Raw genomic sequence first — 12,442 nt, 5'->3', positions numbered from 1 at the left:
CCTGCAACCCCTGGCATAAGTCGATTAGCTCCATTAACTTCAACTCCTCCATAACGGGCTGGCTGAATATCAGCTGGACCTAGTCTCTCAAGACAAGTCATAAATATGTCCAACTAGAAATCAAATTAGTATATTCATTATCAAGTGTGCTGCTTAGCAGTTGAAATTCTAAATGTATTAACAAAAACGTTAATTGACAAACATGACTGCATCCATTCATGACTTTCAGGACGCAAAGTTACTGACTCTGAAGGATTCAAAGATTGTGGTAGTTGTCTGGTTTAAGAGATGAAGCTGGAGTTTCAACAGTATACATGCCGTTTTGTTTACCATTTCAGTTGTTAACATTTTATGAACATGTGTGTGTGTGTGTATATGTATAATTTTTTTGTCATCGGCGCTACTGCAGTACTGCATGTTTTTTTGTGAGGGTACCATACCTACCCTAGGCAACACAAGGAGAACATGCAAACTCCACACAGAAAGGCCCTTCTGCCAACATTTATGGATGTATTTATTATATTTTTCTGGCACTCAGTTTACATGCATATTTGCACAAAATGACAAAAAGGACCACTTTCAAGCTTTTTTTTCTTTTTGAAAGAATATATGTTTATGCAAAAAAAGTAGGAAAAGAAAGCTAGACAAAAAAATCCTATATCAAAATGCACAGCAATGTAATGAAAACCACAAGCATCTTCTCATTTACTGCCAAGGATGACTTTTACCCCCATTGGACCTGAGTGCCAAGGACGACTTTTACAGATTATTTTCCCAGATTGTGTTTTTGATCAAAACAAGCTATATTCAAGGCACATAACTAAAGCGTCGCTTGTTGCAGTTACAAAATGTATGTTTCCGTGAATTCAAATAAGATCTTGGCTCACTTTTCATAGCCGTTTTTACTTCTGGTTCATGGCACATGAGTTTTTGGCCTTCAAAATAAGAAGTGACAAGAGGAGAAAAGGGGGCGAAATAAATTGGGCAGTAAATGAGTTCATAAACCGTTTGAATTTTAGGTCTGGTTGCCAGACAGAACTTACAAAAAATGAACTAAATAACATCCATGAGAGTAACAACAAGAAGATGAACATAAATGAAAAGTGAAAACAAAACTTCTCAAGTTCAAACAAAAATCACGGTGCATTAGCTCAGCCAGAGTTGGGACCGATGACGGTGCACTGAGGATCACAGAAGGACCCAAAGCGGCCATATATGTCCTTGGCTCGGATCGCAAAATGGTAGGTGGCGCTAGCCTGGCCCTGGACCTGAGCTACAGTACAGGCCATGGGCAGAGGAAGGGCCTTAAGCTCTGCAAACCTTTTCCAGTGCTTCTGTGTTGAACTGTTGGCATTCGCGTTATCCTGACGGAAGGCATATAGGTCGTAGCCAGCTACAGTTGCACAGGTCAGGTCATTCTCTGCTACACACCATGACAGCACTATTTCACCAGGCTTTTGTAGCTTGGGGTGGTCAGGCACCGCGCCGCCCACCTTCAGCTGGAGTTGCTGGGGGGGTGAGGTCTCGGTAGCTTCTGCAGGCAGCTGACCTACAGGTTGTATTGCCGTGGGGAGGGGTGGCAGAACCGTTGCGGTGGCTGGGGTTGGTGCAGAGGTGGTTACGGCACGGGATTTTGCTGGAGATTCCTAACAGAGAACAAACCTCTCTTTAAATTAAAACTACTACAGATTGGTGTCTGAGCGTACATGAGGGTAGTATCTATCTTTATTCTGTGAGTACCAATTGTGGGATCGCTAAGGCAATCACAGTAATGTTATCTTAAGCCCTGATTTTTTTATCCCTAACTAGTCCTTCATAGTCATACTTTTAGCAAGACACTCATGGACATCGGCAGTGTGGAAGTGAGTGAATTACTGGAAGGTTGTGGTGGTGGTGGCACTGTCAGCGACAGGCAAATCCCATTGAGAATCTTTGGAACACTTTTTTCATCGCCCCAATGTTACTGGAACCAGAGATTGCACTCGTATACAGTTTTTTCCTCCCTCTGTCAATGATCATGTTACTTGACAGTTTGATTTTTTTCATTTTTGCAATGGTTGAAGGCTCCATGCTGTTGCACAGATAAGACCAGTGGTTTTCAACCCTTTTCATATCAAGGACCATTATTTATTCTGCTTTTCAGCCAGGGACCACCATCTGATGATGAGATTTGACCTCTCAGAGCCAAAACTAAAGACTATTTGGTTATCGTTGGATACGGTTTTGTCCACAATTCCATGCTGAATTGATGTTGTACCATTAGGTGAGATAACAGGCAAACTATTTCTTCTACATTATAATTGGGTATTTGGTTACCAACTCTCCATCATTTAGCTGGGGACCACCTGGTTCCCTCTCAGAGACCAATGGTTGTCCCCGGACCACTGCTTGAAAACCACTGGATTAGACCATTCAACAGGACTTTTTATGTTTTGCTTCACATACAATTTAGAAATTTGCTGCACACTTTGCCCTTTCTTGTATGTAAATGTAGCCTGGTGTGTGGTGCATATCCAACATATAAAATGTAATTCCGTGATCTTACCACTGGGGCGCAATGTTGTACTGTTATTTTAGGATTGCCTCCAGAGTTCTGACTGCTTTGAGGGGATGACCTGGTTCCAGCACCTAGGAAAGAGAACAGAATATGTGCTAGGGTTCAAGTAGGCTAGTTAAATAATTTTGTGGTTAACAAAACCATGATACCAAGCAGTGGCATAGACTAGACTAGAGCACCGTTTCCCAAACAGTGGGTCGGGACCCATTTTTGGGCCACACACCAATTGTTATGGGTCACGACTCGAGTAAAAATCCCATTTTCTTTTCCTACATAAAATAAATTTAAAGGTATACAGAATCAAAAGTTTTTTTTAAATAGAAAAATGTAAAGTAATTTAATAAATCTATAAATCTTACAAATCTATGAAACTTCATAACCAATAATAATAATAAAAAGAACTAGTGAAAAAAGCTGATCTAAAAGCATGCAACACGGTGCAAAGTGACATGTGCTTGTAGATCTGCTGTATTCACTGGTTTGGGTCCTGGACAAACATCTAATCTCTCTTTTGGGTCTCGACCTGAAAAGTTCGGGGGCCCTATTTGGGAATTGGGATTGGGCGCCCGAGGGATCAAATTCTAAATCTTGCATCCTTAACCAAGGAGTATCAAATCAAATCAAACTATTTGTATAGCACATTTACAACAACCAAAGCTGACCAAAGTGCTGAACAGAGTAAAACAAGACAATTTTGTTCCTTGAAGGAGTATTGAAGGTCACATATTTTCTGTTCTAGGCCAGTGGTACTCAACCTGGGCACTAAATAACTTTCAGTTTCAGTTTCCCTAGGGAAATCTGTGACGGCTGCTGACAGTTGGGGTACCTTTAATGCCAGAGTTGGAACGGATGATGGCGTTGGTGCACTGAGGATCACAGAAGGACCCAAAGCGGCCATACATGTCCTTGGCCCGGACAGCAAAATGGTAGGTGACGCCAGCCTGGAACTGAGTTAGAGTACAGGCCATGGGCAGAGGAAGGGCCTTAACCTCCCCAATCCTTTTCCAGTGCTGCTGTGTTGCGCTTTTCGAGTTATCCTGATGGAAGGCATATAGGTGGTAGCTAACTACAGTCGCACAGATCAGGTCAGTCTCTGCTACACACCAGGACAGCACTATACCACTGGGACTTGGCACCAGCTTCAGCTGGGGTTGCTGGGGCGGTGAGGTGTTGGCAGCCTCTGCAGGTAGCCGACCTACAGGTTGTGGTGCCGCGGGGAGGGGTGGCATAAATGCTGCGGTGGCTCTGGTTGGTATAGAGGTGGTTACAGCAGAGGATTTTGCTGGAGATTCCTAAAAGAATATGAAAATGAAAATAAATTAAAACTACTACAGATTGGTGCCTGAGTGTACATGAGCTTATCACGTGACCTTTATTCTGTGAGTACTAATATTTAAAGTGATGTTGAGCTTTGGTAGAACCAATATTTTTCGTCCTTTTTTTCTCTCTATCCTCTCTATCCTTTCACTCTCACTGGCATAGCAAAACGTTACATGAATACGAAAAATAAATTGCCGGACATTTTCCAAAGCATACCGTAACTGTAGTGTGCTTGTTTTCGAGGACGTCATTAGATTCTGTCCATTCAGTATGGTATGAAAAGCCATTTGCAGAGACTTGAAACTTGCTTGAGAAAGAATTCAACACACTATATTCTTTGTCAAAGTTATGTTAACCCATTAAGGACGGGAACCGCTTTTGGGGTTTTAACCTTTCAAGACGGGAACCCATTTTTGGGTTGTCGTTGCCATGTAGAGTACTAGAGGTTTGGGCAGCTATGTGGCAAGCGGGCATAATGGGCAATATGGGCATAATGAAGATGTGCGTCCGTTAGTCCGATTATGCCCAGATATGCCCAATATACGTGTATATTTGTCAGTTCTTGTCCCTTTTATGGGCATAAATCGAGATGAATTTCACAGAGAATTCACGCATAAAACGCTCGATAGGCGCAGCACACTTTGACCCCTTTCTTGTATGAAAATGTGTATATAGTGTGTATATAACATGTAATTCTATGATCTCACCACTGGGGCACGATGGTGTACTGTTGTCTGAGGATTGCCTCCAGAGTTCTGACTGCTTTGAGGAGATGACTTGGTTCCAGCACCTAGCAAAGAGAACAAAGTAGGAAATTCAACAGATGTGGCAAAGTATTTAAATAAGTATTTAAGTAGGCTAGTTAAATTATGATATGGTTAACAAAACCATGACATCAGTTTGACATGCATTAGGCTACGGACCCCCATTTAATGACATTTATATGGGGCCCTAATTTATACAGTAAAACAAATGGGTCCATTTGGTTCCCATTGGAGACCCATAAGGATCCATGCATTTCGGTCCATATAACCAATTTAGCTGGAGACTCCCTGGAACTCCGTCAAGGGCCCCATAATTGGGGTCCCAGGACCCCACATTAAGAACCACTGACCTGGTCCTAGCGGATAGGGATAGTAAAGGATTTGTTTGAAAGTCTTGACGCTACTTCACCCCGTTTTGGGCACCTTGCTAAATGTACAAAGTTAAAGTCTAGATAAACGTTAATATTTCTAATATAAAGTGCTCACCCCCAGGGCCACGGATGTTAGAATTTTGCACGGGCGGATATTAGCACCGGTTCATTCTGTATTGTTCAATACAAAACAAAAAGGGAGTCAACTAGCGTTGACTCCTTTGTAACAATGGAATGCGCAAGTGCTCATTCTATCTCAATGGGATAGTTCCAATGTTTGGAACTATACAGAGGTGGATATTTACTTAAGTAAATCTGTACGTAAATACAGATTATTCTGTACTTAAATCAGTGCTTAAGTACAGATTCTGTACTTAAGTACATTTACTTTTAATGTCCACCTCTGGAACTATAGATCGTGTCGCCACCCTCTTACTATTCCACTCTGGCATGCCCTGTCAGACTTGTCAGTGGTTCCCAAAGTGGAGTCTTGGGACCCCCATGGGTCCTTGAGGGAGCCCCCAGGGCCCAGCAAATGATAATTAGGAACCAAATGGAGTAATGGCCCTTATGGTTCTGTAACTCTGAGAGAGTACAAATGGAACCAAATCCATACAATAGTCTCTCAGAGTTAAATTAACATTGATTTTACAATATAAATTGGGGTCCCAGAGATAGAAATGCCATTAAATGGGGCCGTCCGTACTCTGTAGCCTAATGCATATCAAACTGTACTGAAAATGGTTGAAAATCACTGCATGCTAGAGCCGTAAAAATCTTCTCTTATGGGGGTCCCTGGCACACCTTTTCAAATGGGGGATCCGCAGGCTAACTAGTGTCAATTTGGGGGTCCTTGACGTGAAAGTTTGGGAACCACTGTTACTGTTGTAGACTTTAACGTTGCAGCCAAATGTAGCACAGTAGCAAGGTGCGCAAAGCAGGGTAAAGTTTAGCCCCATATGTGCCCTCTCCCTACGCTCATTCTGTAGCTCCGAGATGAGGTCACAGAATGGGCCCCTCCCACGCGTTTCAGGAACGGCCTTCAACGGCGCAAGCTTCCGCAGGGAACATTTCTTATCCTTACCACACCATTAATCCAAAACGTGTATGGACAATGCACCTTTACACTAATTCATACATAGGAGCGGCGCAGAAAATCCCGCCGCTCCTATGTATGAAAGCCTTTACGTCCCGTCTTTTGTCAGTCGCTTCCATGTTTATCAAGGAAGTGTGCGTGTGCGCGTGCATGTCGAGTGAACTGAAGTCAGTTGGAAATTTCGACCAGGGGAGGCGCCGGGGAGGCGCTAAAGCTTTTCAACTTCCTTGATAAACATGGAAGCGACTGACAAAAGACGGGACGTAAAGGCTTTCATACATAGGAGCGGCGGGATTTTCTGCGCCGCTCCTATGTATGAATTAGTGTAAAGGTGCATTGTCCATACACTTTTTGGATTAATGGTGTGGTAAGGATAAGAAATGTTCCCTGCGGAAGCTTGCGCCGTTGAAGGCCGTTCCTGAAACGCGTGGGAGGGGCCCATTCTGTGACCTCATCTCGGAGCTACAGAATGAGCGTAGGGAGAGGGCACATATGGGGCTAGGTAAAGTTTCGCCATGACGCCTGCATGGCTAGCAGAGCAGCTATGTGGTGGTTTACCTGCATGCTCCAAGTCGATCGGCTCCATTGTTATTGTTAACGCCAAGTCCTCCACAACGGGCAGGCCGCTGAATATGCTGCCGGTTCAACTTGTCTTCACCATAAAAGTTATAAATAAAATATTGGAGGTCGAATTCTCTCGACCACTTCTGTGTTCTCCTTCTTCTTTTGTTTTTACCATAAAAGTTATAAATAAAATATTGGAGGTCGAATTCTCTCGACCACTTCTGTGTTCTCCATCTTCTTTGGTTTTTGAGTGGTGCAACTATAGAACCAGCAATGTAATGTATGTTCGTCCGTCTGTCTGTCTGTCAAGGGTACCAACAGGGGGCGTTGTTGCACCACTCACTTCAGACACGTCTGATTTTTAATAGAGGTTGTAACCTGTGGGGTGTAGTGTAGTGTATACCGCCACCTACTGTGCAAAGTATTTCTGCTGTAATAATATCATAGACAGTAGTCTATTTTATTACAAAATCCACCTAAAGTGACCCCCTTTTTCACGTGATGTACAATACTCCATTCTTGACTTCAACAGGTGCGAACCCTTCCCTCAGGGGTACATAATCAAGGTCCTCTCCACTTATGCCCTCTTAGACTCCTCTATTATGACAGGAAATAATAAAACACATTTCTATCTACTTAGATAATACCCAATGCAAATTCATTCATATTATACACAATAGCCTACAGTATAATAGTTTCTTTCAAATGTCTAGCCTCGACTACCACACACGTACTTGTATGCAAAAGGTTCAAAGGTAAATTAGATAGACAGATGCCAGGTAGGTGTACGTCAAACATATTAATATTCAACATAGCGTTTTTGTGCATACACCTGATTTCTAGGTGTGGGAAAGTTCTCTCCTACAATACACACATTACCAAAATTGCCTTTTTTCACCATAGAAATAGTGCTTATTAGAATTAGAAATTTGTCGTTGGACGATGCAAAAACGCTGATCCACGCCTTTGTTTTCTCTCGGCTTGATTATTGCAGTGCACTTTTTTTCTGGCCTGCCAAACACAACAACTGACAGACTATAACTAGTTCAAAATGCGGCAGCCAGAGTATTAACTAAAACTAAGATGAGAGCACATATATTACTCCAGTTTTAGCTTCACTACATTGGCTCCCAGTTGTTTTTAGGATTGGTTCAACACTGCCTGCCTAGATAAATAGATATGTCCCAAGCCTCCCCCTTAGGTCCTCCACTGCTGCCCTGCTGTGCCTAAAAAAATGGACTGGCAACAAACAAGCATCGCTCCATACCACTTCTACAGGCCGATGGCGTGGAACAAACCCCCACTATACCTTCGACAGGCAGCCTCTGTAGACATTTTTAAAGCACAGCTAAAGACCTACTTCTACACTCTTGCTTTTAGTTGAGCTTTTAAAACCCTTTATTCATGTCCTCACTGTATTGCCTTATTCACTGCTATTATTTGAATGTTGTTTTGTCTTTGCTTTTTCTTCCTCTATTGCTCTATAAAGCACTTTGAGCTGCATTTCATGCCATGAAAGGTGCTATACAAATAAAGTATTATTATTCTAGCAATCATGGTTCTTCCAACAAACTTTCCCACTCTGTGTTGATCCTTGAAGTTCCCATCCACTTTTGAAACTATTTTAATTCGTACTACATGCGTTTCTTCTAGACTTCCATCACTTGCCGTGCCATTTCCATTTCCCTAACCCTTTTTTATTTTCATTTCCCCTTGTACGCTCATCCATTTGAAATAGGCTCTCAACGGCCTCAGCATTCTCCTCTTCCGCTCTCCTCTCCAACGGTATTTGCGCAACAGCCGCTGGGTAATCCACTTCTGCTTTGTTTTTGCAGTGACGTAAATTATGTCCTACTGACAAACATTACTGCAGCCATTCAAGACTTTCAGGAAGCGTAGTGACTCCCGACTCTGAAGCATTTGAAGATTGTGGAAGAGTTGTCTGGTTTGAGAATATAATGGTCAATGCCGGTGTGAAAATTCAGAGCGATTGGTGCAGCCAGTGACAAGCAGCGACAGTGTTTCAGACATTCATTCATTCATTCAGACATTCTGTTAATTATATGTTAGATGAAGGCTAGCACTTCATCAGTATCCATGCGGTTTTGTTTACTATTTTAGTATGTTAAAATTGTATTATTGATTATATTTCCCCAAATAAGTAAAAACATGTATTTATATGCATTTTTGTTATAAAAATAAAATAAAAAAAGAAGCTAGGCAACAAATTGTATCAACATGCACAGCAATGTAATTAACCACGAGCATCTTAATAAAACCGTTTATTGAACTTTAGGTCTGGTTGCCAGACAGAACTTACAAATGAACTAATAATAACATCAGAAATAAGTAACAATAAGAACATGAACATAAATTAAAGTAAAAAGAAAATGTCTTGAGTTATAAAAAAAAACAAAAAAAAACAGAAAAACGCCTCAGCTCAGCCAGAGTTGGGACTGATGACGTTGGTGCACTGAGGATCACAGAAGGACCCAAATCGACCATATATGTCCTTGGCCCGGACCGCAAAATGGTAGGTGGAGCCAGCCTGGAACTGAGTTAGAGTACAGGCCATGGGCAGAGGAAGGGCCTTAACCTCCCCAATCTTTTTCCAGTGCTGCTGTGTTGCGCTGTTGGTATTCGAGTTATCCTGATGGAAGGCATATAGGTGGTAGCTATCTACAGTCGAACAGGATAGGTCAGTCTCTGCTACACACCAGGACAGCACTATACCACTGGGACTTGGCACCAGCTTCAGCTGGGGTTGCTGGGGGGGTGAGGTGTTGGCAGCCTCTGCAGGTAGCCGACCTACAGGTTGTGGTGCCGCGGGGAGGGGTGGCAGAAACGCTGCGGTGGCTCTGGTTGGTATAGAGGTGGTTACAACACGGGATTTCGCTGGAGATTCCTAAAAGAGAACAAACATGAAAATAAATTAAAACTACTACTGCCTGAGTGTACAGTGTACAGGTTATCACATGAACTTTATTCTGTGAGTACTAATATTTAATATAAAGTGATGTTGAGCTTTCGTAGAACCAAATATTTTTCATCATCTTTTTTCTCTCTATACTTTTCACTCTCAACGCATAGCAAAACGTTACATGAATGCAACTTGCCACCCTGCTTTTGTTTTGTGGTAAAACCACTCCTATAGACAGCCGTTTGTCCCTGGGTTTGTCCCTGCAGGGTCTGTCTGTCCAAGCGAGAAAATAGAGTAATAGGGTTTGTTCACCACCCCAAGTGTCACTGTTGCACAGCCTAACACACAGACACACACAGGTAGGGAGGAGGGCTTGTACAGTACAGTACAGTACAGTACAGTACAGTACAGTACAGTACAGTACAGTACAGTACAGTACAGTACCACTCACTTCGGACAGGTCTGATTTTTCAATGCCAACATGGCCGCCATGTGAATATGGTCTATTGCAAGTGCTCCCCTCTCCTTTATGCATATGTATCCGACGTAGGATCGCGCAAATAACGTCTGGAGACGAGACAAGTCTGAGTGATTATGTATTCCACTGGATCTACTACAATAATTTCACCAAGGCACAGCTGGAAAGTCGCTCTGAGATTCTTTTGGAACACTTTTTATTTGCCAAAGCTCATCTCCCCAACGTTATGGGAGCCATATATTGCACTCACATACAGTTTGTTTCCCCCTCTATTAATGATCTCACGTTACTTGATTAATCATCACTATTACAATTTCAACATGACTGAATTTGTCTTTTTTCATTCTTGCAATGGTTGAAGGATCCATGACGTTGCACAGATTACACCATTCAGAATATTATTATATATTATATTATTATTACAGAATATTTAAAGTTTAGCTTCACATACAAATATTGTGCTATTCATTGATTGTGTAATTAGCTGCCATCTTATTGAGTCAGACATCAATTTCACACAGAGTATGTAAATGTAAATGTGGCCTAGTGTGTGGTGTGTAATGCAACATGTAAATTGTAATTCTATAATCTCACCACTGGGGCACGATGGTGTACTGTGGTCTGAGGATTGCCTCCAGAGTTCTGACTGCTTTGAGGTGACGACTTGGTTCCAGCACCTAGGAAAGAGAACAAATTCAAGGGGGGTTCAAATAAGCTAGTTGCCCTACATTAGGGTTGGGCTCCTGTAGGATCCAATGCAAAGCTTGCATCCTTAACCAAGAAGTATTAAAGGAGAGGACACATGTGTCCCGTTCAGTGGTACTCAAGCTGGGCGTTAAATCATTTAAATAATATATATATATAAATCTGTTTCCTTAGTTAATAGTTTCAGTTAAATCAGTCACAAATCACAATAAAGAATATTGAATTAGTTGGTAGACATGAACATTTTCATAGGAAGAGAGAGCACTGGCACACTGGCCACAATGAGACAGACCGCTCACGCTGGCTTTGCACTCCCTGCAGCACGGGGAACCACATAAACTTAACTTGCAATATATGAAACGGTGGCTCTCAATAACAGTGGATGGAATGCGGATGCATCTTGCATGTTAGTAAGATAGGCTACTAAGATATTTAAAACATATCACACATTTAACACCCCACAAGAATGGTTGACTTCGACCCGCAAGTGAGCATGCACAGCTTTTTACAAAGTGGTGGGAAAGATGAATTGATCAGCCACAATATGTCCGGAGATTCTGACGCACGAAAGCTTAACGTCAGGTTTTTCAACATAAGAGGCGAAATTGCAGGGCCAACATCGTTGGCCAATGCCATTGGTTACTGGGACTGTGTGAAGAGGTGCATAGGTTTTCCTCTCGGACACACGGTTCGACTCGAGTGTAATATTACTACACTTATCAAAACTGTACTTATAATTAATGCCATAATGATTAACTAATATAGCTATTATAATTAGTATAGCCGTCTCAGTGTGCGCGTATGCAAGTTTGTTCATGGCGTATTTGTTCAGTGCGTGTATGTTGTTAGATTGGCGAGCGATGGCCAAAAAGGTTGAGATTCTACGCAGTGGCAAGAAAACCACTCATTGTGACCTTTGTCAAATAATCGTTGCAGGCCTGGAAATAAAAGACGACAACACACATTGTTTTCAATGTAGGTCATCTAATCAAATCAGCATACTGATGTGATCAGCAAGTAGTCCAGCACTCTCTGTCCATGGTGCTGAAATGGTCAATGATGTCTGCCTGCATAACACTCCCAAACCCACTCACCCAAAGACCTATAATCATAATATGAAGGGACTTACTGTTGGGAACACTGATGACTGGGTGAGGCCGCTGTGTAACCGAGCCAGGTGCAGAAGTGGCATTCTTTACTACCCCCGTTACTGTAGGAGACAGAGGAATCAGAATGAATATTGTATTTCTGATCTATTATCACAATGCAAAAGGTATCACGAGATGAAGATTCGTGTTAGGAGGACAGGAGAAGACACAGTTGCTCCTCAACCTTACCCTGCACGTCGTCATCGTCCTCGGTGAGGTCTATGACGGAGCCTTTGGGGCGTCCCGCCACCACAGCAGGTTTTCCTGGAGTGGAGCTTGTAGCTTGGTTGTCTGAAATGTGGAAGTCAAACATAGGAAACCATTACTCTTCATTCCTTGGTCAAGGCAATGACGATATTCAACACAATATAGGATTACAATTCAAAACATCCATTATATATCTCCTTTGGCTCTTTTCTCTGAATAATACGGTGCTGTTCGCTGTGATCATCATCCATCCGAGGTTCGGCTCTGATTTGTGATTACGACATATTAAAGTTTCTGGCGAAAGATAAATGG

General features: G+C 42.3%; 1 protein-coding gene across 1 annotated transcript in view; it reads right to left on the bottom strand.

The window, feature by feature from the left end:
• Nucleotides 1–8,941: 8,941 nt before the first annotated feature.
• The window catches only part of atf7ip (activating transcription factor 7 interacting protein), a 40,150-nt gene continuing 36,649 nt past the window's right edge, over nucleotides 8,942–12,442 (bottom strand). The window contains exons 12-15 of the mRNA XM_080757240.1: nucleotides 12,113–12,214; nucleotides 11,905–11,985; nucleotides 10,665–10,747; nucleotides 8,942–9,577 (exon numbers count right to left, since the gene is read on the bottom strand). Of these exons, the coding sequence (XP_080613366.1) occupies nucleotides 9,113–9,577; nucleotides 10,665–10,747; nucleotides 11,905–11,985; nucleotides 12,113–12,214 (731 nt within the window). The 3' untranslated portion in view covers nucleotides 8,942–9,112. The remainder of the gene's footprint in view (nucleotides 9,578–10,664; nucleotides 10,748–11,904; nucleotides 11,986–12,112; nucleotides 12,215–12,442) is intronic.

The sequence above is a fragment of the Protomyctophum bolini genome (assembly GCF_963924005.1).
Source record: "Protomyctophum bolini genome assembly, chromosome: 3".
NCBI lineage: Eukaryota > Metazoa > Chordata > Actinopteri > Myctophiformes > Myctophidae > Protomyctophum > Protomyctophum bolini.
Note: the sequence above shows the minus strand (reverse complement) of the source record. Positions and strands in the feature narration are given on the sequence as shown.